The sequence below is a fragment of the Somniosus microcephalus genome, chromosome 2 (genome assembly GCF_052327205.1).
Source record: "Somniosus microcephalus isolate GS21.2 chromosome 2, FLI_Smic_1.0, whole genome shotgun sequence".
Taxonomy (NCBI): Eukaryota; Metazoa; Chordata; class Chondrichthyes; order Squaliformes; family Somniosidae; genus Somniosus; species Somniosus microcephalus.
The window spans coordinates 174,406,911-174,434,799 of record NC_140988.1 but is presented as its reverse complement, the minus strand read 5'-3'; the positions used below and the strand labels follow the sequence as shown (position 1 = coordinate 174,434,799).

Sequence of the window (27,889 nt, the reverse complement as noted above, 5' to 3'; positions counted from 1 at the left end):
ATGTCGCATAAGGGGGCAAGCGTTGAGAATCATTAATTTTCTTGGCACAGAAAAGTCTGTACCGTAATACATTAACATTGCTCACACCAGCTTTGGAACTGCACATGAGCTGCTCATACCCCTAAGGAAGTAAGCTCCACTGTTCTCCCAGCTGCTGAAATGCCTCTTAGAACGTTTGGTCAGATTTAAAAGATCTTGAAAAGCAACAATCTTTCCATAGCCAACAAAGGCATTCACTGCATCAAAACCAGCAAATGATGCATACCAACTAGAAAGGTGTAAATGTCTGCCACCTTTAGTTTGGCATCTGTTTTTCTACATTAAAGGTGCTGCATAAATGCAAGTTTCTATTGCCCCTGTTATGTCGACAATCTTTCTGTTGCCAATATACTTTGCTACTTCTTGGACACATTTACGAGGGAATCTTAGCATTGAAAAGCACAGTACAATAGAAAGAAGCCTGTGTCTTCAGACACAATTACAATTGCTTCAGTTAAATCGGGATGCAGCGATACATGGAAGATTCGAGTAGCTGCTTCTCCCTGTGTGTGCTTCAGGTTCATCACTTCCTCAGTGCGGCTTTCAGTGTCCTCATTACAGGCATCCATCACCACAGCCAACAAACCAAACATTCCCACTGCGCTTTCCACTATTAATGCTTCAACTCTCCAAGCAAAACTCTGAAGACACTTTCTTTATTACAAGGGTTTACTAGGAATTTTCTAAATGGTTGAACTTTGCGATATGGGGCATGGTTCTTAAATTGTGTGCCTAGTTCCAATCCTTTATCACATTTCTCTGTGCTCTTGATAGATGTATTTCTTTAGACAAACACAGTATCAATCCATTAATGCTTAATCCTTCATTTAGGGCAAACCTGCTAGATTTGTATATCCTCTGTGGTCTCCTATATAATTCTCTACAAGGTTCATGCTATTGATATACAGAAGCTGGCTCTGGGGTGGGGGGGTGCACAGTATGTATTGGTGTGTCTTTGTAAATAAAGGCTTCTAAAGACTAGGCTTTACTATTCCTACTGGAAAGCAGGGAGAAGGGGAGCAATTTGCTTGCTTGCATTTTGTCTCTCCATATTGGGAGAGGGAGAGTGAAGGAGAACCACAACTACAACTTCTACAATAACTGGAAGAAAATAACGTCTACCTGGAGACTGCTACCAACCAAAGATCAACATAAGGTGGGTGTTGGTGCACTTTCTCTTCAAGATTATTATCTGTAGGTATTGGGAGGAAAGAAGATAAAGGCTGAAAGAGCCCTGTTTTGAGTGGTGACTCCACCTTTGCATCCTCCTTCCTTCCCTCGCTCACTCTTGAGGCAACCTCACCCTTTGTTATTATTGTTTCCTTTACCTTTTTTTGAGCTGAGGGGAGAAGGTGCCTCTCCCATCCTGACACCACAGGGGGGAGGTGTTTCTCCCCCCCCCCTTTTTTTTCTAAAATCCCTGTTTGAATAAAGGCCATATTAGTCGCAGGCCTAAAACTGGGGCGAGTGCCGCCCTTTATTAACAGTAATGGCAACTCCATCTTTGCTGGTGATGGGGCAAGCAACGACATACGCATGGCAGCTACAGCCATTCTTGCTGCCCTGTCACCTTTCACCCTTATCACCAAAAAACATGGGGTGAAGAGCTACACTCACCCCAACATGACCATCGAGGCATGCGTCAAAACCATGGCTGGGGTTGTCGGCCCTTCAGCCTTCGTTGTCGCCTTGAAAATGTACGGGCTTACGGTGGGCGGGACCTTCCTGCCGGTGGATCCTCTCGAGGCCACCATGCAGCGAGTTATTTTATCAAATGTCTCGCCCTTTATTCTCAGTGAGGGGAGGCGAGGTCGGGGGTAGCGCTGATCCCGCTCGGCTTCAGGGAGGCCAGTCTCAGTCATGTCTTCCCCTTCCGGCGCCAGCTATATGTTCAGGAGGAAACGGAGGGTGGATTCATGGTTAACCACCAGGGAACTCTCTACCGCGTCTTCTGGACGTCAGACAATCAAGGAAGTGTGACACGTACACCGCCAAAGCAAATAAGCTGCCAAGGCTGGCACCGCCACTGTCCCCATCACACCAAATGTGCGGTCGACGTCGGAGGCCAATGTCATCACGGTCTCTGGCGGGGGAGGGGGAAGAGAAAAGAGCGTGGAAAGAAGGCACGGAGGAAAACTAAACACTTGCAGTGTCCTCCGGAAAGCGCGTACGGTCCGATAGCCGCGCTCATTTGCGATACCATGCCCACAAGCGACCCCGTGCCTGGGCCCACAAGTATGCCTGCTTCTGTGGAAAACTTGTATCCCGCGATCGGGCTCAGGATAGGGAGCCAGAAAGAGAAGGAGGTTGTAGAGGTGGAGGCCTTTGCCGAGATGGAGGTCGCCCTCTCTCTGCACCCTTCCAGGAGGAAGAGACGAAGGGGCTGCTCCTTGGAAGTGGAGGAGGACCCATATCCCTCCGTGGAAAAGGAGACGGCGCCTGTCGTGGGTCCTGCACCCACCCCCTCGCAGAGTCGGCGGGAGTCGCCCATCCCACGGAAGGGCGAGACAGATCCGTCTGTGCCTCCCGGGGCTTCCCATGGAAGGGGCTGCGGATCCACCCAAAATAAGTTATTTGTTGCCAGGTATGGCATCCTGGAGGCTGGGGTGGGCGAGGCTGATGAGCCTAAACTTGCCCAACCACACTCTGACATTTCCAGGGAGTTGCTCGGCCTGGTCGACAATTTTAATACAAACCCCCTGCCCACTTGGTTAGTGGGTGGCGGCGGGGAAGGGGACAATCCCCCTTTTCCGTCTCTCACTTTTGTGCCGGGTGTGTTGGGAAACTTGGGATGGTTCTTTCCCCGGTTTCACCACAGCTTGATGCCAAGGGCGGGGCCAAACTGCTGCCGCCCTCCAACCCAAGTCCCCCCAGAGGAGCCCAGGGAGGAGGACTCTACCGTTGATCCTAGGGGTGGGATCGTGACAGAGGTGGGACCGGCTGGTGCGGCCGAGCCATTCGCTGCACCATGCGGGTTGGCCGCTGGCGACGACCTCCTGGAGGACGGTGACTTGGTGGAGAGCACTGGGGATGATTTGGAGTCCATCAGCAGTGAGGCGGTGGATGCCCTCTAATGAGCCTCCTCATCCCCTTTGTGGAGCTACAGGAATTTCTGGTTGGTTGCCTAGGTTGTCGCAATAAAGTCCAGCTGTCCCTCGACAGATGGTCGGAGCTGGCGCTGCTCATCAGGTCCATCCGCTCCGCTGCCAAGACCCTGAACATGGGCAAAGGAGTGAGCTGCACCGGCTCAAAATGTTCCTCACTGGGCTGCTGAGGGAGTAGAGGGTAACAAGAGACTCCGCTCTCTCCCCACAGTAGGGTTAAGTAGAGGTTGCACTTGTCATGAAGATAACCATAGCCAGCCTCAACATCAATGGCAGCAGAGAGGCGCGCTGCAGATTTATTAACTTCTCGCACCTTAAGGAAAGGAAGTACGAGGTGTGCTTCATGCAGGAAACCTACACCGTTCCGGGTGACAAGGCTACGTGGCTCCTGGAATGGCTATCTTGCTGGCTCCACATTTTCAGCCGGAGATCTTGAGGGTCAAGAAGCCTGTGCCAGGCCGCTTGCTCCATTTTACTGTTCGTCTGGGACATGCCGCTCCACCTAGTGAATTTGTACGCTCCTCAGACTGGCGTGCAGCAAGTGTGCTTCTTTGAAGTGTCCGCTCTATTAGGCCCCATCGACACCAGTGGTGCATTATCCTCAGGGGGGATTTCAACTGCACCCTTGAGGCGAGGGATCTCTCTGGAGCCCCGCACAGCATGGCGGCGATGCGAAAGTTGAGGGACCTGGTCGGGTCCTTCAACTTGGTGGACATCTGGCGAAATCTCCATACTGACTCCAGCGCCTTCACTTGCGTGAGGTCTGGAGGAGGAAGATCCAGAAACAACCACCTTTACATTTTCCGGGGGTACATCTCCCGCTTTCTGGTGGTTTCCATGTGGCTGTTGCCGTGCACGGACCACCTGGTGTTCCGTGCACGGGTGGGGTCCTAGTACTGGCATTTTAACAACCTGCTGCTGGAGGACGAGCGGTTCCGGGATTTGTTCCGTTGATTCTGGGCCAACTGGAGAAGGAAGCAGGGGGGGGCCTTCCGCTCCTTGAGGTTATGGTGGGATGTGGGCAAGGCTCACGGCTGTCTCGTCAGGAATATGCGAGGGGTTTGACCAAGACGCAGAAGGCCCGAATCGGGCAGTTGAAGAAGGAGGTACTCGACGAGAGTCCCGTCTCGGTCAAGTTGTCGAAGGCCCTGCGAAGAGAAGGGCAGCGTGCTGAAGGACCTGCAGCTCGTCGGGTACATGAGATCGCGGATCCAGGTCCTCCAGGACCTGGTCCACGGCTTCCCCTTCTTCTACTCGCTGGAAAAAAGGCAGGGGGTCCGTAAGCAGCTCTTGGGGCTGCTGCCCGACGACAGATCCTTGGTCTCGGATCCGGAGGGCATCAGTGCCAAGGCCCGTGCCTATTACGGAGCTCTGTTCTCTCCGGATCCATCCAGCGAGGATGCTTGCAGAGTTTTGTGGGAGGACCTGCCAAAGGTCAGCCCGGAAGGCGTCAAAGAGCTTGATGCTCTGCTAAGCATGACAGAGCTAACCGGTGCCCTTGGCCAGCTCGCAAGGGGCAAGTCCCCAAGGCTTGCCGGGTTAACTGTGGAGTTTCACAGAGCATTCTGGGGGGGGGGGGGGGGTGGTCCTGGGGGAAAGTCTGGCAACCGGGAAAATGCCCCTCTCTTGGCGCGGGGCAGTCATCGTTCTGCTGCCCAAGAGGGGCAATCTCCGCCTTCTTAAGAACTGGCGCCCGGTCTCCCTTCTCGGCACAGACTACAAGATCTTTGCCTGGGCAACATCTGTTCGTCTTGGCACTGTACTGGCCCACATGATCCACCCCGACGCGTCCTACCCGATCCTGGGCTGGTCTGTTGGTCGCCTTCCTTTCCCTGGATCAGGAGAATGCGGTCAACAGGGTAGATCACGGGTACCTCTTCGGGACTCTGCGGCATTCGGGTTCGGGACGCATTTTGTTGCCCGGATCCAACTTTTGTACGCCGCCGCAGAGTGTCTGATTAAGGTCATCGGGTCTTTGACGGCGTCCCTTTGCTCCAGGAAAGGGGTGTGTCAGGGGTGCCCCACGTCTGGCCAGTTATATGCCAACTGCGTGGAGCCTTTCCTGTGCCTTTTGCAGAAGAGGTTGACGGGACTGGCTCTACAAAGGCCAGGCATGGAGGTCGTCCTCTCGGCTTATGCCAATGACGTACTCCTCATGGATCCTGTTGCAGATGCGTGAGTGCCAGCAGGTCTACTCCGCTGCGTCCTCTGCATCAGTCAACTGGGAGAAACGGTCTGCACTCCTGGTGAATCAATGGCGGGTGGACTCCCTGCCAGAGGAGCTCAGGCCTTTTGCCTGGAGCACCACTCATCTCCTCCACCTGGGAGTCTACCTTAGCTCTGCCGAGGAAGCCTGGCCGGCAAACTGGCAAGAGCTAGAGGCCAAAGTCCCGCTCGCCTAGGGCGCTGGACAGAATTGCTCAGAGTGCTGTCCTACAGGGGTCGAGCGCTGGGCATAAATCAACTGGTGGCCGCTATGCCGTGGTATAGGTTGGTCACTTTGATCCCTCTCCACGTTTGTAGCCAAGATGCAGAAGAAGCTTGTTGACTTCTTCTGGGACAAAAGGAAGCAGTGAGTCTCTGCCATGGCTCGGAGTCTCCCACTGAGGGACGGCAGTCAGGTGCTGGTGTACGTGCGTACCCAGGCTGCGACTTTCTGTATTCAGACCCTGCAGAGATACCTGTACATTGAGGATCCTCCTAGATGGTGTGCGCTGGCGACGTATTTCTTCCGCCAGCTGCACGGCCTCAATTGCGACACGCAGTTCCTGTTTATAAAACTGGGGTGTAGCCATGCCTCCTTGCAGGAGCTGCCTGTCTTTTACCAGGAACTGAAACACGTTCCAGCCGGAGTTCTCCCCAGTCAGGAATGGCGGCTATCCTCCAGGAGCCACTGATCAGGAATCCGCACCTCCACGACCGCGGTTTCAGGTGACTGATGATGGGGAGGGCCCTGGTTGCCAAGGTGACCCAAATCAGGGACGTGCTGGATGTTGCCAGTGGAGCTGGCACAGCGCATGTCCTGGCACGGCATCCGGTCCGCGACCAAAGCCATGGAAACGCTAAAAAAGGCACGCGGCCCTGACTCCACTAGGTGTGTCAAGGAGGCTGAAGCGCGTGGTGCCATCCCGTCCGACTCTGGACGGAATTTCTCATTGGCGCCAGGTCCCAAAACCTCCCTCTGGAGCCGGCGCCTCAAAGCTTGAGCCATCTCTCGGAGATCCCTTCTGTGCCTTTCCACTCTGCTCGGAGGGGTTTCTTGTATGGGCTGCTCTTGCACTCTCTCCACTTTGTCTTCCTCGTCTGCCGTCCAGACACCAGCTTGCCATCCAGAGGAGGCGGGGGTCCCCAGTGGAGGGCTCTCTATGCGGGTGTCCTCCCCTATTCTATTGGGGAGTAGGGGTGGGGACTGTTCCATCGAGTAGTCCCATACAACAAATTTTTAAGTAGGTTCACGGACTCCCAGGCTGCCTGCAATTTCTGCAGCCTGGAGGAGTCCATGTTCCATGTATACAAAAAGTGAGAGAGATTGCAGCCCCTCTTCCAATTTGTGAAGGGGCTGCTCCTCAATATTTGGTTGCACTTCAGTCCCTCGCTCCTGATCCTTGGGCACCTGGTGCGAAAGGGAGCAGGCGGATCAGAGGACCTCCTTGTTGGACTGCTCCTGGCTAAGGTGGCCATTAACAGGTCCAGGCAGCAGGCGGTCGAGGGGGTTGTTTGACCCGACTGCCTGCCTCACTTCCGCGGTTATGTTCATGCCCGGGTGTCCCTGGAGATGGAGCATGCGGTATCTGCCGGTATGTTTGAGGCCTTCCACGACCGGAGGGACTAGAGTGCTTCATCACCCCCGGAAACAAAATTCTGATTTGATTTGTTATGTTTCATTTAAATTCAGTTTAATTTGTGGTTTATTGGTTGTGGCACCAGCCATCAATCACTGAAATCAACATAAAAGGTGTAAGCAACTAAAGACTAGGCTTTAGTACACATGGTATCACTGCAGCTGTGAGGTGTAGGGGAAGGAAAGATGGAGGCTGGAAGTGATGTCATTACTTAGTAACTAATGTTCCCTGTAATTGTTTTGGCCCTGCACGGTCCCTTTAAGGGGCTGCATGAGATGTTCAAAATACCACGCAGGCGCGGTTTTTACACTGAATAACCGGCTGCACAGGTTCCCTGGAGTGCTGTGTCGCCGTGCAACTTACAAGGTTCATTGCTTCTAACAACCATTTGAAGAGATTTTATTTACTTAACAGTGGAGTAGGGCATACCTTTGTCATTTTCATTTGTTCTCTCTCTTGTGGTGTCGCATCTACTCTTCTCATTTTCTCCCGATCCTCCATTTAAGTGAATCATAATTTTCTCAATGACTCGCTGATTTACTTTGTTTTTCATTTCCTATAATAGAAAGATAAGAACATAAGAATTAGGAGCAGGAGTAGGCTATACTTCAAGCCTGCTCCGCCATTCAATAAGATCATGGCTGATCTTTGGCCTCAACTCCACTTTCCTGTCCAATCCCCATATCCCTCGATTCCCCACGAGTCCAAAAATCTATCCATCTAGGCCTTGAATATGCTCAACGACTCAGCATCCACAGCCCTTTGGGGTAGAGAATTCCAAAGGTTCACAACCCTCAGTGAAGAAATTCCTCATCTCATTAAATGGTTGACTGCTTATCCTGAGAATATGCCCCCTAGTTCTAGATTCTCTAGCCAGGGAAACAACCTCTCTGCATCTACCCTGTCAATCCCCCTCAGAATCTTATATGTTTCAATGAGATCACCTCTCATTCTTCTAAACTCAAGAGTATAGGCCCAATCTACTCAATCTCTCCCCATAGGACAACCCTCTCATCCCAGGGATCAATCTAGTGAACGTTCATTGCACCGCCTGTAAGGCAAGTATGTTCTTCTTCAGATAAGGTGACCAAAACTGTGCACAGTACTCCAGGTGTGGTCTCACCAAAGCCCTGTGCAATTGCAGTAAGACTTCCTTACTCTTGTACTCTAACCCCCTTGCAATGAAGGCCAACATGCCATTTGCCTTCCTAATTGCTTGCGGTACCTGCATGCTAACTTTGTGTTTCCTGTACGAGGACACCCAAATCTCTCTGAATACCAACATTTAATATGTTCTTATGTAGAAACTAAGAAATAGGAGCAGGAATAGGCCACTTAACCCCTCGAGCCTGCTCCGCCATTCAATAAGATCATGGCCGATCTTGGGCTCAAAGCCACTTCCCTGCCCGCTCCCCCTAACCCTTCACTCCCTTATCTTGCAAAAATCTGTCTATCTCCACCTTAAATGTATTTAATGACCCAGCCTCCACGGCTCTCTGGGGCAGAGAATTCCACAGATTTACGACCCTCAGAAGAAATTCCTCCTCATCTCAGTTCTAAAAGGGCGACCTTTATTCTGAAACTATGCCCCCGAGTTCCAGATTTCCCCACAAGGGGAAACATCCTCTCTGCATCTACCTTGTCGAGCCCCCTCAGTATCTTATGTTTCAACAAGATCACCTCTCATTCTTCCAAATTCCAATGAGTATAGGCCCAACCTGCTCAACCTGTCTTCATAAGTCAACCCCCTCATTTCTGGAATTAACCTAGTGAATTGTCTCTGAACTGCCTCCAATTCAAGTATATCCTTCCTTAAATAAGGAGATCAAAACTGCATGCAGTATTCAAGGTGTGGTCTCACCAATACCCTGTACAGTTGTAGCAGGTCTGCCCTGCTTTTATACTCCAACCCCCTTGCAATAAAGGCCAACATTCCATTTGCCTTAATTGCAAAATACTGCGGATGCTGGAAATCTGAAATAACAACAGAAAATGCTGGAAATACTCAGCAGGCCAGGCAGCATCCGTGGATTTCTCTCTCCACGGATGCTGCCTGGCCTGCTGAGTATTTCCAGCATTTTCTGTTGTTATTCCATTTGCCTTTTTGATTACTCGCTGTACCTGCACGCTAACTTTTTGTGTTTCATGCACAAGGACCCCCAGGTCCCTCGGAACTGTAGCATTTTGTAACTTCTCTCCATTTAAATAATAATTTGCTTTTTTATTTTTCCTGCCAAAGTGGATAACCTCGCAGTTGCCAACATTATAATCCATCTGCCAAATGTTTGCCCACTAACTTAGCCTGTCTATATCCCTTTGCAGATTCTTTGAGTCCTCTGCACAACTTGCTTTCCTACCCATCTTTGGATCGTCCGCAACTTGGCTACATTACACTCTGTCCCTTCATCCAAGTCATTAATGTAGATTGTAAATAGTTGAGGCCCCAGCACCGATCCCTGTGGCACCCCACTAGTTACCGTTTGCCAACCGGAAAATGACCCATTTATCCCGACTCTCTGCTTTCTGTTAGTTAGCATGGATAGAGAATTGGCTAATATATTACCCCCAACTTCGTGAGCTCTTATCTTATGCAGTAGCCTTTTATGTGGCACCTTATCGAATGCCTTTTGGAAAACCAAATAGACCATTTAAAAAATATTCTGTTTTTCTACTCTTCCTACCAAAGTGAATAACCTAATAACCTCACATTTCCCTACATTATACTCCATCTGCCACCTTACTGCCCACATCCCTTTGCAGGCTCTTTGTGTCCTCCTCACAGCTTACTTTCCCACCTAGCTTTGTATTGTCAGCAAACTGGGATACATTGCACACTGTCCCTTCATCTAAGTCATTAATATAGATTATAAATAGCTGAGGCCCAATCCAATCAGCATAGAAATATTCATGTTCCACATTCAGAATTTCAAAATGTAATTTCCATCCTTTCACATTATTCAAAGATTCTAATTATAAACACAAAACTCTTATTCTAGCATACTGTCATCAAAAATAGTCCATTTATCAAAATTCAGAACTTCAGATACACACACTGCTTTAATGATAATAGCAGTTTTATATTTAGAAGCATTTGTGCTAGAGTTCAGATAATAAAACATCTCTATATAAGTGCTGCGGGAGGCACAACCCATGTTAGGACAGATAATTCTACTAAATATTTTTTAAAAGTACTTTGGAAATTAGCACAAATACGGAGATCTAGTAATTTCAGGTTAGTACTACATTGCCAATTTTTAAATGATTATTGTTGGATGTTTGGGAGGGGGGGGGGGGGGTTGGGGGAGGGAGAAAGAAAGGAGGGAGTACTTTCAAGGAAAATGTTACTCTTCCCCTAGAAAGACTTGGGTGGTGGAGGAGAGGGAAAGAGCCAAGTGTTTGTTTTATATAAATATCTTCCCAGAGCAGATACTTCCAACATAAGCAGTTTCAAAGCAACCATGGGAGACTTCATATTCCTTTAAAGGAGTACCACAAGTAAATACCTGTGCAATGCAACAGGGAGAAAGGAACAAGGGAACTGATCTGAGTGAGGCTATGAAAGTCAGTGGGGCTAGAGGAAGAACGAGACATGAAATGTGAAAATTTAAAGGGACAACATCCTAGAATGATTTGCTTCTGCAGAAGAGAGAATATTCCTGTTTGCACTTACCAGTTACATGACTAAGAATGGATGGCAATGTCCCTCGTTGAACACTTGGGCTATTTCTCACACCAAAACACAATGAACAATTTTACTATTCTACACTTCTCATTCAGAATAGCAGTCCTTCAAACTCCAAAACAAAGTCAACTAATACCAATTCTGAAAGACAGTTCTCTCTGGTATAATCATGCAAAAGGTCACAAACATAACCTTAATGTCATCCAGGAGAGCACACAACTGCTCTGTGCATGGTGACGTTCCAGTAGAGAGTTCAAGCAATCCCAGAGCTTTGACCAAAATCCGAATGTCTGGGGAGTCTGGATCCATCAATACTTCATTGCAGATCTTCACAGCCAGGTTATCATGTACTGTAAACACCTATACAAATAAAACAACATTTTACCAAGATATACAGCACAGAAACAGGCCATTCAGCCCAACCGCCGTTTATGCTCCACTCGAGCCTCCTCCCGTCTTTCCTCACCTATCAGCTTCTATTCCCTTCTCCCATATATGCTTATCTAGCCTCCCCTTAAATGCATCTATACTATTCGCTTCAACCACTCCTTGTGGTAGCAAGTTCCACATTCGAACCACTCTCTGGGTAAAGATGTTTCTTCTGAGTTCCCTATTGGATTTCTTGGTGACTATCTTATATTGATGGCCTCTAGTTTTGCTCTTCCCCACAAGTGGAAACACACACACTCTATCTATCAAAACATTTCATAATTTTAAAGACCTCTATTAGATCATCCCTCAGCCTTCTCTTTTCAAGAGAAGAGACAGACCCAGCTTGTTCATCCTTTCTTGATAGTACACCCTCGCATTTCTGGTATCATCCTTGTAAACCTTTCTTGCACCCTCTCCAGTACCTCTATATCCTTTTTATAATATGGCGACCAGAATTGTATGCAGTACTCCAAGTGTGGTCTAACCAAGGTTCAATAAAAGTTTAGCATAACTTCACTACTTTTCAGTTCAATCCCTCTAGAAATAAACCCTAATGCTTGGTTTGCTTTTTTTATGGCCTTGTTAACCTGTGTCACTAATTTTAGTGATTTGTGTATTTGTCCCTTTGCTCTTCTACCCCATTTAGATTCGTATTTTCCAAGTAATATGTGACCTCCCTATTTTTCTTACCAAAATGTATTGCCTCACATTTATCGGTGTTGAATTTCATTTGCCAATTATATGCCCATTCTGCAAGTTTATTAATGTCGTCTTGTACAGGAAACTTCTTTTTAATCCGGCACCGACGTGGTGCCGGTTCATCAAAAATTCCGGATAACCGAAAGCTATAGTAAAAGATACGGAGAGCTGACAGCGCCGTATAAACCCTGTTGCTTAGCAACAAGTGCAGAACAATGGCCACAAGTTCCAAGCATCTCTGTAGCTTAGCAACAGCTGCAGCCACATCCTTGCACAGCAACAGATCGAGGAAGGCAAGTACAATATGAAGTAAAACTTACCTGAACCTACTCCTGAATTTTGCCGGTTATCTGAGATTTCCGGTTATTTAGGTGCCGGTAAATCGAAAGTTTCCTGTAATTTGTTGCAGTCCTCCTCAGTATTGGCTTCCCCCCCCACCCCAATTTGGTGTCAACTGCAAATTTAGAAATTGTGTTTTTGATTTCAAAGTCTAAATCGTTAATAGAAATTGTGAACAACAGTGGTCCCAGCACTGATCCTGGTGGAACACCACTTCCCACCTTCTGCCACTCTGACTAGCTACCCTTTACTCCATCTCTCTCCTTTCGGTCTTGAAGCCAGCTAGCTATCCATTCTGCTACTTGTCCCCTGACCTTATTCATTAGTCTATTATGTGGTACCTTATCGAAGGCCTTTTGAAAATCTAGATAAATTACATGTGCTGCATTACCCTTGTCTACTCTCTCTGTTACCTCTTCAAAGAATTCAATGAGGTTGGTCAAGCAAGACTTTCCCTTTTGAAATCCATGCTGACTATTCATTGTTATATTTTTGGTTTCTAGATGTTTTTATTTTTGCCTTTAGTAGGGATTCCATTATTTTTCCTACCACCGATGTTAAGCTGATTGGTCTATAGTTTCCTGGATATGTTGCATCTCCCTACTTAAATATAGGTAGAACGTTAGCTATCCGCCAGTCTTCTGGCTCTACACCTTTTTCTAATGAATTATTAAATATGTGTAATAATGACTGTTATCTCTTCCCTAGATTCTTTTAAAATGCACAGATATAATCCATCTGGACCAAGGGTTTTATCTTGAGTTTGATTAGTTTATTTAATGTTTCTCCTTTTTATTTTAAATGCATTTATCTTGTTGTGTATTTTGAATGTTGTATTTGAATTGTCCCACATAGCTTACCGTAGTTGTGATGTGCAATGCACTATGGGAAATAGAGTATTTAGTTGAGAAGATTCTCTGGAAAGCATGGCTGTTAACTGAACTCTGCCTCCTGCGTACTCTTAATTTTTATACAAGCAAGGTTATTAAACTCTTGAGATTTAACAAAAGTGGTAACGAGGACGTCTGAACTTACGTGGCTCTGCTGTGCGGAAGATAGTCGGGTTTTACGTGTTTAAAACTGTTATTTTTGCCGTGGACAGTTAATTAAAGTGAGTAAATCGGGAAGGGCATTTATTCAACTGTGAAACGATCTGTGAATTGAAGCACTAAATAACTTAGTGATTTTAGTTGTTCAACACTGGAAGGATCCTTAGTGAATGATAATTAGGAGCCCGAGAGAAGGAAAATGGCTGGAATTATCGGTAACATTGGACCGTTTGATGAGAATGTCGAACAATGGAGCTCATACACAGAACGATTTGAATACTTCACACAAGCAAATGACATTGGAGGGAACAAAGTAGTACCTACATTGTTAAGTGTGATGGGACCAAAGGCTTTCAATCTTTTGCGTACTTTAGTGCACCCAGATAAACCAGGGACCAAACAATATAGCGAAATTGTGGAGATACTTTTAAAAGGGCATTTTTCACCCAAACCCCTAGTTATAGCTGAGAGGTTTAGGTTCCACAGGCGTAACCAGGAAGAAGGAGAAACAGTGATCATGTTTGTAGCTGCACTAAAAAGACTATCAGAGCACTGAGAGTTTAATGACGTGCTAAATGATACTGTAAGAGATAGGCTAGTGTGTGGTATGAGAACTGAAGCCATACAGAAGAGACTATTAACGGAGAGTAATCTGACTCTACAAAAGGCCATTGAAATCAGTATTTCCATGGAATTGGCAGCTAAGGAAGCTCAACAGTTGGGTGCAACAGAAAAAGTGCACAAAGTAAGAACAGAGAGCCAAGGGCCATGCTTCCGTTGTGGCAAAACGGGGCATCTTGCGTCTGCATGCTGGTGTGTGGACATGGATTGCCACAGCTGTGGTAAAAAAAGGGACATATTCAGCGCGCATGCAGAAATAAAAAGGACACAGAGAAAACGTCAAAGACGGAAGGAAGAAAAAAAACATTCAGGCAAAAGATAAAGAAGCATGTCCGCTCTGTAGAACAGGACAAAACAGAGGCAAGTGACAATTCAGAGGAGGAACTATCACGGAACGTGCTGACTGTAGCTGGGGATTCACATGGCTACTGGGTCTCACCCTTGCCAGAGGGGCAGCCTGTGCAAATGCAGATCGATACCGGGGCAGCAGTATCTCTTATGTCAGAGACAGTCTACAAAAAGACATTAAAGCACCTTCCACTTCAGCCGGCTAATATAGCGTTAAAGACATATACCGGTGAAAGAGTAACCGTGAGAGGTATCACTGAAGTCACAGTTCAGTTGAATGGACCGACTAGGAAGTTACCACTCTACGTAGTTAAAGGAGACTACCCCTCCCTGCTGGGACGTTCGTGGATGGAGAGAATAAAATTAGACTGGTCATCAGTCTACATGATGTCACACAATGATCCAGGCTTACCCGCCATCTTAAAGAAACATGCAGAAGTCTTTAATGGAGAACTGGGTAGCATGAAAGATATTACTGTGAAGCTTCGTATTAAGCAGGATAGCAAGCCCAAGTTCATGAAGGCACGACCCGTACCTTATGCCATCAGACCAAAAGTCGAGGCTGACTTAGAAGCCCTAGTTGAAAGCGGAGTACTAGAACCAGTCAGCGTGAGTGAATGGGCAACACCCATCGTACCAGTGCTCAAGAAAGAGGGTGGAGTTAGGATATGTGGAGATTTTTAATTAACTGTTAACCCTGTATTGTCAGTGGAGCAATATCCGCTCCCCCATATTGATGATTTGTTTGCGGGACTTGCCGGGGGCCAGAGGTTTAGCACAATCGACCTCTGTCTAGCCTATCTGCAAATGCATGTGGATGAACAGTCACGAGAAATGTTGACTATTGTGACGCACAAGGGCCTATTTAGGTATCGTCGACTTCCTTTTGGAATTACATCAGCTCCAGCGCTTTTCCAACGTGCTATGGACCAGATCCTTAGTGGATTGCCTGGAGTCCAGTGCTACTTAGATGATATCTTAGTTACTGGGTGTGATGACCAAGACCATCTGCGCAACTTGGACGCAACACTACAGAGACTGAGGGATTACGGACTCAGAGTTCGCAGGGATAAACGCGATTTTTTTCAGGCATCAGTTGAGTACCTCGGTCATGTGATCGATGCCACAGGCCTTCACAAGGCACCGTCCAAGACCAAGGCAATCGCGGATGCCCCAGCACCTGAAAATATCAGCCAGCTGCGTTCTTTTCTAGGGTTACTGAACTACTATGGACAGTTCATACCGAACCTAGCCTCGATGCTGAGGCCGCTGCACTGGTTGCTATGTAAAGATAAGTGGGAATGGATTAACAAGTGCTAGGAGGCGTTCATGACAGCAAAGCACACGCTCCTGAAGTCAGAGGCTTTGACGCATTTTAACCCTTCATTACCAATACAGTTAGCTTGCGATGCATCGTCATATGGTGTGGGAGCGGTCGTTTCTCATATCATGCCAAACGGAGAAGAGAAGCCGATAGCATTCGCATCTAGGACCTTGAACAGAGCTGAAACTAACTACGCCCAAATAGAGCGAGAAGCACTGAGCATCGTTTTTGGTGTTCGCAAGTTTCACCAATGTTTGTACGGGAGACAGTTCACCCTACTAACAGATCACCGCCCTCTCACGACCATCTTCGGGCCACATACAGGGATTCCGTCACTTGCTGCGAGCAGAATGCAAAGGCGGACGCTGCTGTTGTCTGCACACACATTTGACATTAGATATCGCAAGTCTGACCTGCACGGCAACACCGGCGGTCTTTCCAGGTTGCCGCGGCCTGTCACCAAGCCTATGACGTGTAGCATGGACATCTGCTATTTTAGGCAGGTGGAGAACGCGCCTGTTACTTCGACACAGGTCCGATGAAACACCAGAAATGACCCAGTGTTGTCTGCAGTGCTGGACATTATCGTCAGGGGCAAGCTTGACAGCGATGACCCAAACCTGAAACCATATCTCTTAAGGAGAAACGAACTGTCGGTGCAGTCTGGGTGTTTGCTGTGGGGGAGGAGAGTGGTTATTCCACCATCGCTACGGAAACCACTGTTACAGCAATGGTTCGTATGAAAGAAATAGCGAGGAGCTACTTCTGGTGGCCGGGTATGGATGGACAGATTGAGGACAAAGCTAAAACCTGTTCCTCATGTCAGAGAGTTCGTAATGTGCCACAGCTTGCACCTCTTCACCCCTGGGACTTTCTGGAGGAAGCATGGCACCGCATTCATATAGGCTTTGCAGGTCCATTCGAGGAGAGAATGTTCCTGGTGGCTGTTGACGTGCACATTAAGTGGCCAGAGGTTGTTATAATGAGGTCCACCACCACTGAGAAGACCATCGAGAAGTTAGGTGAGGTGTTCAGCCGATTTGGATCTCCGATGCAACTTGTCTCAGACAACGGTCCACAGTGGGTGTCACAAGAAATGGCTACATTCCTGCAGGTGAATGGCGTACAACATGTCAGGGCTGCACCATACCACCCTGCGATAAGTTGGTAAGTTCAATTAAATAGAGGTGCGATATTCATCATCTAGAATCGGGGCAGAGGGTATTTAAAAATAATAATAAATTAAATTTACATAGAATGGCAGAGCAGGTGATGTGTTACTGCTGCAATATCTGGGAGCTGGTGGACACCATTGATGTTCACAGTGCTCACATTTGCAGTAAGTGTTGGCTGCTTGAGGAACTCCGGCTCCGTGTTGATGAGCTGGAGTCCGAGCTTCAAACACTGCGACACATCAGGGAGGGGGAGAGTTACCTGGACTCTCTGTTCCAGGAAGTAGTCACACCAATTAGATTAACTAATTCAGATGTATTCCGTGGTTAGGGACAGGAGGGCGTGACTATGAGTGAGGCAGGTACGGGGATCCAGGAGGTAGTGTTGGAGGAGCCGCAGCCCTTGCTCTTATCCAACAGGTTCAAGGCTCTTACTACCTGTGAGGACAGGAACGGGGACTGCAGGGAGGATGAGCAACCTGGCCACAGCACCGTGGAACGAGGGGCCATTCAACTGGGGGGGGGGGAGTAAAAAGAAATGTTGTAGTGGTAGGGGATAGTATCATTAGGGCGATAGATAGGGTTCTTTGCAGCCGAGAGCGAGAGTCCCGAAGGCTGTGTTGCCTGCCCGGTGCCAGGGTTAAGGACGTCTCCTCTGGGCTGGAGAGAAATTTGGAGTGGGAGGGGGAGGATCCAGTTGTCGTGGTCCATGTTGGTACCAATGACACAGATAGGACAAGGAAAGAGGTTCTGCTGAGGGAGTATGAGCAGCTAGGGGCCAAATTATAAAGCAGAACCACAAGGGTAATAATCTCTGGATTACTACCTGAGCCACGAGCAAATTTGGCTAGGGTAAATAAAATCAGAGAGTTAAATGCGTGGCTCAAAGACTGGCGTGGGAGAAATGGGTTTTGCTTCTTGGGACACTGGCAGCAGTACTGGGACGGGAGAGAGCTGTTCTGTTGGGACGGACTTCACTTGGCCAGTGCTGGGACTAGAACCCTAGCGAATCGAATAACTAGGGCTGTAGAGAGGGCTTTAAACTAATTAGTGGGGGGAAGGTTTCAAGAGAGCGAAAAATAAAAATGTCAGCGGAGAAGGCAATAGAGCAAGGTAGCGGTGGGGGAATTAAAAACCAGAGCGCGTCAGGAAGGGACAGAATGTATAAAGATAAAGGTAGAGTAGTAAAGGGGGTAAAAGCAGAAATAAATTGTCACAAAACATATTTAAAAGTTCTTTATCTGAATGCACGCAGCATTCGTAACAAAATAGACGAGTTGACGGTACAAATAACTACACGAGTATGATCTGGTGGCCATTACAGAAACATGGCTGCAAGGTGACCATGACTGGGAACTAAACATCCAGGGGTATTTGACAATTAGGAAGGACAGACAGGAAGAAAAGGGAGGTGGGGTGGCTATGTTAATAAAGGATGGAACCACTGCAATAGTGAGAAATGATATTGGGTCAAAGGATCAGGATAGTGAAACAGTTTGGGTGGAGATAAGGAATAATAAGGGGAAAAAGTCACTAGTGGGCGTAGTCTATAGGCCTCCTAACAGTTGCAACTCTGTTGGTCGGAGTATAAATCAGGAAATAGTTGGGGCTTGTAATAAGGGAACAGCTATAATCATGGGGGATTTTAACTTTCATATTGACTGGACAAATCAAATTGGGAAGAGTTCATGGAGTGCATTAGGGACAGGTTCCTTGAGCAGTATGTAACTGAACCAACCAGGGGGCAGGCAATCTTAGATCTGGTCCTGTGTAATGAGACAGGATTAATAAAAAATGTCCTAGTAAAGGATCCCCTTGGAATGAGTGACCATAACATGGTTGAATTCCAAATTCAGTTGGAAGGCGAGAGAGTTGGATCTCAAACCAGCGTACTAAGCTTAAATAAAGGAGACTATGAAGGTATGAGAGCAGAGTTGACTAAAGTGGACTGGGAAAATAGATTAAAGTGTAAGACGGTACATGACCAGTGGTGTACATTCAAGGAGATATTTCACAACTTTCAAGAAAAATATATTCCAGTGAGGAAAAAGGGGCATAAAAGAAAAGACAGCCATCCGTGGCTAATAAAGTAATAAAGGATAGTATCCGACTGAAAACAAGGGCATATATAGTAGCAAAATCTAGTGGGAGGATAGAAGATTGGGAAGCATTTAAAAGCCAGCAAAGAATAACAAAGATTAATTAAGAAAGGGAAGATAGATTATGAAAGTAAACTAGCAAATATAAAAACAGATAGCAAGAGTTTCCACAGTTATATAAAAAGTAAAAGGGTGGCTAAAGTGAATGTTGGTCCCTTAGAGGACGAGACCGGGAAATTAGTGGTGGGGAACATGGAGATGGCAAAAACGCTGAACAAATATTTTGCATCAGTCTTTACAGTAGAGGACACAAAAAATATCCCAACACTGGACAAACAGGGGGCTATAGGGGGAAGGAGCTAAACACGATTAAAATCAGTAAGGAGGTGGTACTCTGTAAGATAATGGGACTAAAGGCGGATAAATCCCCTGGACCTGATGGCTGACATCCTAGGGTCTTGAGAGAAGTAGCGGTAGGGATTGTGGATGCATTGGTGGTAATTTTCCAAAACTCCCTGGATTCAGGAAAGGTCCCAGCAGATTGGAAAACTGCTAATGTAACGCCCTTATTTAAAAAGGGAGGCAGACAAAAGGCTGGAAACTATAGACCAGTTAGCCTAACATCTGTGGTTGGTAAAATGTTGGAGTCCATTATTAAGGAAGCAGTAACAGGACATTTGGATAAGCATAATTTAATTGGACAGAGTCAGCATGGTTTTACGAAGGGGAAGTCATGTTTGACAAATTTGCTCGAATTCTTTGAGGACGTAACAAACAGGGTGGATAAAGGGGAACCAGTGGATATGGTGTATTTGGACTTCCAAAAGGCATTTGACAAGGTGCCATACAAAAGATTACCGCACAAGATAAAAAAAAAATCACAGGATTGGGGGCAATATACTGGCATGGGTGGAAGATTGGCTATCTAACAGAAAACAGAGAGTTGGGATAAATGGTTCATTCTCGGGTTGGCAATCAGAAGGCTTTCGATAAGGTCCCACATAAGAGATTAGCGTGCAAAATTAAGGCACATGGGATTGGGGGCAAGGTATTGACTTGGATAGAGAACTGGTCGGCGGACAGAAAGCAAAGAGTTGGAATAAACGGGTCGTTTTCCGAGTGGCAGGCAGTGACTAGTGGGGTACCGCAAGGATCGGTCCTAGGACCCCAGCTGTTCACAATATATATTAATGATCTGGACGAGGGAATTGGAGGTAATATCTCCAAATTAGCAGACGACACAAAGCTGGGTGGGAGGGTATGCTGTGAGGAGGGTGTCGTGAAACTCCAGTACGATTTGGACAGATTGGGTGATTGGGCAGAAACATGGCAAATGCACTATGTGGATAAATGTGAGGTTATCCACTTTGGTGGCAAAAACAGGAAGGCAGATTATTATTTGAATAGCAATAGATTGGGAGAAGGGGAAGTGCAAAGAGACCTGGGTGTTCTTGTGCACCAGTCGCTGAAGGTAAGCATGCAGGTGCAGCAGGCGGTTAAGAAGGCAAATGGTATGTTGGCCTTCGTAGCAAGAGGGTTCGAGTACAGGAAGAAGGATGTCTTGCTACGGTTGTACAGGGCCTTGGTGAGACCGCACCTTGAGTATTGTGTGCAGTTTTGGTCGCCTTACCTGAGGAAGGACGTTCTTGCCATGGAAGGAGTGCAGCGAAGATTCACCAGACTGATACCTGGGATGGCAGGAATGACGTATGAGGAGAGATTGTGTCGATTGGGATAATACTCACTGGAGTTTAGAAGATTGAGAGGGGATCTCATCGAAACCTATAAAATTCTGTCAGGCCTGGACAGACTAGATGCAGGAAGGATGTTTATGATGGCCGGGGAGTCCAGAGCCAGGGGTCATAGTCTAAGGATAAGGGGTAAGCCATTTAGGACTGAAATGAGGAGGAATTTCTTCACCCAGAGAGTGGTGAACCTGTGGAATTCTCTGCCACAGAGGGCGGTGGAGGCCAGTTCATTAAATATATTCAAAAAAGAGTTGGATATATTTCTTAAGGCTAAAGGGATCAAGGGATATGGGGAGAAGGCAGGGACAGGGTACTGAATTTGGATGATCAGCCATGATCTCATTGAATGGCGGAGCAGGCTTGAAGGGCCAAATGGCCTACTCCTGCTCCTATCTTCTATGTTTCTATGTAACTAGTGGTGTTCCGCAGGGGTCAGTGCTGGGACCCCAACTCTTTACAATCTATATTAACGATTTGGAGGAAGGGACCGAGTGCAACGTATCCAAGTTTGCCGACGATACAAAGATGGGAGGGAAAGCAGTGAGTGAGGAGGACATAAAAAACCTACAAAAGGACATAGACAGGCTAAGTGAGTGGGCAAAAATTTGGCAGATGGAATATAATGTTGGAAAGTGTGAGGTTATGCACTTTGGCAGAAAAAATCAAAGAGCAAGTTATTATCTAAATGGAGAGAAACTGCAAAGTGCTACAGTACAAAGGGATCTGGGGGTCCTGGTGCATGAAACACAGAAGGTTAGTATGCAGGTACAGCAGAAAGGCCAATGGAATCTTGGCATTTATTGCAAGGGGGATGGAGTATAAAAGCAGGGAAGTCTTGCTGCAGTTATACAGGGTACTGGTGAGGCCACACCTGGAATACTGCGTACAGTTTTGGTTTCCATATTTAAGAAAAGATATACTTGCTCTCGAGGCAGTTCAGAGAAGGTTCACTCGGTTGATTCCGGAGATGAGGGGGTTGACTTATGAGGAAAGGTTGAGCCTCTACTCATTGGAATTCAGAAGAATGAGAGGCGATCTTATCGAAACATGTAAGATTGTGAGGGGGCTTGATCGGGTGGATGCGGTGAGGATGTTTCCACTGATGGGTGAGACTAGAACTAGGGGGCATAATCTTAGAATAAGGGGCTGCCCTTTCAAAACTGAGATGAGGAGAAACTTCTTCACTCAGAGGGTAGTAAATCTATTGAATTTGCTACCTCAGAGAGCTGTGGAAGCTGCGACATTAAATAAATTTAAAACGGAGATAGAGAGTTTCCTAGCTGATAAGGGAATAAGGGGTTACGGGGAGAGGGCAGGGAAGTGGACGTGAGTCTAAGTTCGGATCAGCCATGATCCTATTGAATGGTGGAGCAGGCCCGAGGGGCCGTATGGCCTACTCCTGCTCCTACTTCTCATGAAACACTCTCTAAAGGCATCGCAAGGCCAGAGAACGCTTCATCAGCACCTGAATAGTTTCCTGTTGAGTTACAGGAACACACCACATGCGACCACAAAAGCATCACCTGCTCAAAAGAGAGCTACGAACCAACTTCGACCTGCTGAAACCGCCAAAGGTGAAAGACGTGGTACAGTATCAGCAGGGTAAGCAGATCAAGCGACGTGAACAACGCTCCAAAGACAGAGTCTTCAGTCCAGGTGAACATGTGTTGGCACGGAACTACAGTGGTGGACCTAAATGGGTTCCTGCTACTGTCATTGCACAGATTGGTCCAGTATCCTACACTGTACAGACACCCGAGGACGTTGTCTGGAAGAGACACACCGATCAGCTTCTATGAAGTGCAGCAACACCCATTGAGCAACCAACAGCAGTTTATCTGCCATTGGGTGATGCTGTGGGTCATCCGCCTTCTACACCGAGAGGCTCACCTTCTGAGGAAGCAGCCGCTTCAGCCCCTATCTCATCAGCAAGGGAGACCTGTATACAGGCACCTCAGCCGCCTACACCTGTGTTGACGTCACCTGTGAGAGACAATGAACTGGAGAGCCAGGTTGACCGCCGGTATCCTACTAGAACGCGGCGGGCCCCTATACGTTTGAACTTATAGTTCAGAGGCTTACCCTTTATCTGGGGCAGAATAATCCCCATGGGTATAGCCATGGTTGGAGGAAGTCTACCCTCACTCCCAGGTTATTGTGTTTTAAAAATTGTGGTTCTATTGGGACATCTAATGTAAGAGGGGAGATGTTGTGTATTTTGAATGTTGTATTTGAATTGTCCCACATTGCTTACCGTAGTTGTGACGTGCAATGCACTATGGGAAATAGTGTATTTAGTTGAGAAGATTCTCTGGAAAGCATGGCTGTTAACTGAACTCTGTCTCCTGCGTACTCTTAATTTTTATACAAGCAAGGTTATTAAACTCGAGATTTAACAAATCTAATTTCTAATATCATCCGATGTCATGTCCATCTGTTCTGTCTCCCTGGTAAATACTGAAGCAAAGTAATGATTTAATATTTCTGCTATATCTATCGCTGCCTGTGATGTTATCCTGTCCATCCCTTAGTTGCCCAATTCTCAGCCAGACTTTCCTTTTTTTATTTATGTGCCTGTAAAATATTTTACTATTCTGTTTTATGTTCCTTGATAATTTAATTTCAGTTCCATTTTGCCTTTCTAATTGTTTTCTTTTGAGTTCCCTCCTAATCTCTTCATATTCTCTTTTGTCATGCTCTCCCCTGCTGTCCGTGTACTTAGTGTATGCCCCTTTCCTTACCCTCAATTTATTCCTTGTCTCTTTATTCATCCATGGTGTTTAGCTTGTTCTTGTTTTTTTAAGCAGAATATATTTTTCCTGGACTCTGTTGAACACCGTTAATTATTTCCCACTGCAGTTCTACATCATTTGCCAATATTGTTGTCCATTTTATTTTCCAAAATTCTAGTCTCAGCCCCGCAAAATAGGCTTTTCTCCAATCCATTACCCTGATCTTCGTCATACTTATGTCCTTCTCAATTATTATCTTAAAGTGTATTATATTATGGTCACTATTGTCTAGATGTTCCCCTACTTTTACTTCTTTTATCTGCTCTGGTTCATTCCCCATTACTAGATCCAATAGCAAACCTTCCCTTGTTGGGCTTCTTACATATTGGGTTAGAAAGGAGTCCTGTACACATTGTAGGAACTCAATTCCCCTTTTGCCTTTACCTACCTCTCCTGGCCAATTAATATCAGGGTAGTTGAAATCCCCCATGATTATTCTTTTTTTTTTTTTTAACTCATTGCCCGAATTTGTTTGCATATTTCTTCCTCCACCTCCCTTTCACTATTAGGTGTGATTGATCCTTTGTTATCTTTTATCTCTATCCACATGGATTCTATTTTTGTCTTGCCGATAGCTGCGTCACTTTTTTCTACTGCCATTACGTTATCCCTAATAAGTACAACTACTCCACATCACCCTTTTTCCCCTCTTATCTTTTCTAAATATGTTAGACCCTGCAATGTTTAATTCCCAGTCCTGATTTTTCTGTAGCCATGTCTCGGTAATCCCTACTTTGTCTGGTTCTTTGCAACCTATTATTGCTTCCAGTTCCCCTGTTTTATTACAGACAGTGTGCATTGCTGTACAGACAATTTAACTCATTTTTAATAGCAGTTCCTCTCACTTTATTGTTAACCATCTTTTTACACTCCTGTTCTATAACGCTATTTATTCCCTGGCCATCTATGTCCACCCTTTGTTTAGTCTGTCCTATGCTCTTTTCCTGTTTTGTTTATATTTAGGCTTTTCATTTCTTGTAGATCCCTCCCCCCGTCTTATTAGTTTAAAGCCTTTGCCACCTCCCTACTTACCCTTTCAGCTAGACCATGGGTCCCAACCCGGTTCAGGTGGAGCCCATCCTATCTGTACAGCTCCTTCCTTTCCCAGTACTGGTGCCAGTGTCCCATGAAAAGGAACCCCTCCATCCCACACCAGCCATTTTGGATAGCAATGCAAGGTACAAAGACTATACATGCCCAGCATTTACTTTTAGGTTACCACATTAGATACTGCTGCCTAACCCAGGCATACAGATAATCTTATGTACTGGAGGGAACTGCTGCTAGAACATGAACAGCAGCATGGGTTGACTTTCTCTCATTTTCAACCGCTGCAGGGAACAGTCCATTTATCTCATCCACCACTGCCCTATGTCGATTCAACAATCCCTGTCCCTTTCCGCATATCCCTCCAGGATGTTTGTACACTCATAAATAAGGTCTTGCCATCCATGAACTTATTGTGCAAGATTGTATGGACATCCTCACTAAATTTCCCATGGCCTCACTACTCCCATGGTTTCAATCACTGTCAAAGCCACCTCTGACCACTTCCTTGCATCCCTTACCATACACATCCATATACCCACTTCCAATTGTACCTTTTACATTTGCCAGTTGAATAAACTCTGCCCCCAAGTCACTTACAACCACACTTTCAAACTCCCAAATACCTAGCATTTGGCCCTCCATTTGCTACAATACCTCTGCAAGTGTCAAGTTGTTCAATAATTCCCTCACATCCACATGTTATGGCCTCAATCCCAGCAAAATCGTCACTATCTCCTACCTGGGTCATTCTCCCAGTCTGACTCCTAACTTCACTCCCTCAAGTCCAAGGGGTGCAGACTTAATCACATATGACGCATAATCGGTTTAGCCATCCACCATCAGATTTGGCTGGACCACATCAACCTCTAGCTGACCTCACTCTCTTCTGCCACAACTACCCTCTACTCTAGGATCATTCTGGACAGCAAAGATACGCCTCCTCCATCCCAGGTTCTTTTCTCCACTACCAACCGTCTCCTTCCCCCTTCATCACTAATAAATCCGAGGGGCTTGTGAACTTTCACGGCAAGATAGGGACCATCTGTTCAGCTGCATCTGTTGCTTCCTCCCCTCAACTCCGATTTCTCTCCCATATCCTCTATGTCCTCCTAAGGTCATCTCATCCATGAGACCCACCTCCTGCTGCTTTGACCCCATTCGCACTTCACTTCCTAGTTGACATAACTGGTTCCCTCTCCTCGGGTACTGTCCCCCCCCACCCTTTCAAAATGACCATCACCTCCCTTCTCAAAAAACAAACTCTCAATTCCTCTGTCCTTGCAAACAACTGCCCCACCTCTAACGTCCCTTTTCTCTCCAAAGTCCTTTAATGTTATTGCCTCCCAAATCCATGTCCATCTCTCCCGCAACTCCGTCTGAATCCCCCCAATCAGGTTTCTGCCCTCCAAAACGGCCCTAACCAAAGTCATGAATGACTTTCTTTGACTATGACCATAGTGCATTATCTCTCCTCATCCGCAGCCTGTGATACGGTTGACCACACCATTCTCCTCTGTTGTCCAGCTCAGTGGGGCTTCCTTGCTTAGTTTCACGCTCACCTATCCAATTATCAGGGCACCTCTTCCTAATCCGCACCATTACCTTTAGAGTCCCACAAAGATTTATCCTTGGCCCCCCTCCTCTTCCTCGTCTACATGCTGCCTCTTGGAGATATCATCTGCACACAAGGTGTCAGCTTCCACACATACACTCATGACACCTAACTGCCTGTGTTTTCAGACTGCTTGTCCGACATCTAGTCTTTGGTGAGCCCCAAGTTCCTCCAGCTAAACATTGGCAAGACTGACATCAACTTTGGCTCCCACCACAAGCTCTGTATTCTTGCCAATAACCCCATGAAATATGTTCCAACCCTCAATACCTCAAGATTTTGTTTGCATTCTTTACTGCAGTTACATACTGCAAACATGTTTCCAATGTGCTATCCACTAGTAAATCAGATCCTTCTCCCGTTTGTGTCCTGTTCTACTGTTCTGTATTTGCCGTTTTAGTTTCCTATTATTTGTAGCTTCCTCCTCTCAAGTTTTGTGGCAGCAAACTTAAGACAGTTTTATCTGTCCCCATTTCCAAATTATGCATGTACAATGTAAACAATAACAGTCTTGAAAATGACCCTAGAAGCACTCCATTAGTCACCATCTTCCATTCTAATTCATCTCTTAGAGAACAGTTGCACAGAGTCAATTTCAGGTTCACCCCCTATTCGGTGGCCAACAATGTATTTAAATATACTACATTTAACATTTAAATATTTACTATGTGCTTTACAGAAGAAAAAAGGCGAGGCAGGAAGGAAACAAAAGGCAGTGGAAGAATTTGTGGACGTCACTGCATACACAGGGAAATAGGTTTTTAAGCGCGCTTTTGAAGACAAGGTGGAGGTGTTCAGGAAGAAGCACAGGAAAAGATAGCTGAAGGCTCAGTCATCGATTGGGCTGCGGAAGGGGAGGGGTGCACAGTAGGGCAGAATCAGAAGAATTGAGAACATAATTTTAGGTGTAAGGGAATGATAAGTGGGACATAGTATGGGATAGGACAGGGATGAAGGAATTTATGCAAGGTGAAACTCAGGAGGTGGGTAAAGAGAATGGGGGAAGGTGATAAAGGCATGAATGAGGGTTTAGCAGCAGTGTGCGAGGACAAAAGCAACATTGCAGAAGTGGAAATAGGCGGTCTTAGTAACAAACAGGATATGGGTTTTAAGCTCAGCTTACGTCCAAAAGGACAGCTACATTGCACACCAAGTTCAGACGAAGCAAATAGCCAGGGAAAGAAAGAAAAAGATAGACTTGCATTTATATAGCACCTTTCACTACCACGGGACATCCCAAAGAGCTTTACAGCCAATGAAGTACTTTTTTTTGGAAGTGTAGTCACTGTTGTAATGTAGGAAACACGGCAGCCAATCTACGCACAGCAAGCTCCCACAAACAGCAATGTGATAATGACCAGATCATCTGTTTTAGTGATGTCGATTGAGGGATAAATGTTAGCCAGGACACAGGTAATAACTCCCTTGCTCTTCTTCGAAATAGTGCCAAGGGATCTTTTACGTCCACCCGAGAGAGCAGACGGGGCCTCAATTTAACATCTCATCCGAAAGACGACAACTCCGACCATGCAGCACTTCCTCAGTATTGCACTGGAGTATCAGCCTAGATTTTTGTGTTCAAGTCTCTGGCGTAGGACTTGAACCCACAACCTTCTGACTCAGAGGGCAATGGAATCAGGAGTCGGGTAGTGTAATTTCTGGCACAATTTAACAAGGAGGCTTCAAATCTTACTAATGTTAAGTTGGAAGTTCTGGATCATCCAAACTTGCTATTGGATAAGAAGTCATATAGCACAGTGGCTGCCATGAAATGAAGAGTGGTGTTTCTGATCTTGAGAACTAATTGCCTGTGGCTTGGTGTGGAGAGCTTTATTAACTACTCGGCCTGTTAATCTGCTCAGAGGTTCAATAGATTTGTTAGACATGACCTCCTTCCCACAAAAGGCATGATGAGTCTCCTTCAGGATGCCCTCTAA

General features: G+C 46.4%; 1 protein-coding gene across 4 annotated transcripts in view; it reads right to left on the bottom strand.

The window, feature by feature from the left end:
• Positions 1-27,889, bottom strand: part of ncapg (non-SMC condensin I complex, subunit G) — a 134,024-nt gene that overhangs the window by 18,933 nt on the left and 87,202 nt on the right. For 3 of the 4 annotated variants that reach the window (XM_085966965.1, XM_085966981.1, XM_085966973.1), the window contains exons 18-19: positions 10,860-11,027; positions 7,415-7,541 (exon numbers count right to left, since the gene is read on the bottom strand). In XM_085966965.1, coding sequence (XP_085823091.1) covers positions 7,415-7,541; positions 10,860-11,027 — 295 coding nt within the window. The remainder of the gene's footprint in view (positions 1-7,414; positions 7,542-10,859; positions 11,028-27,889) is intronic. The other variant, XM_085966990.1, reaches the window with a different exon arrangement.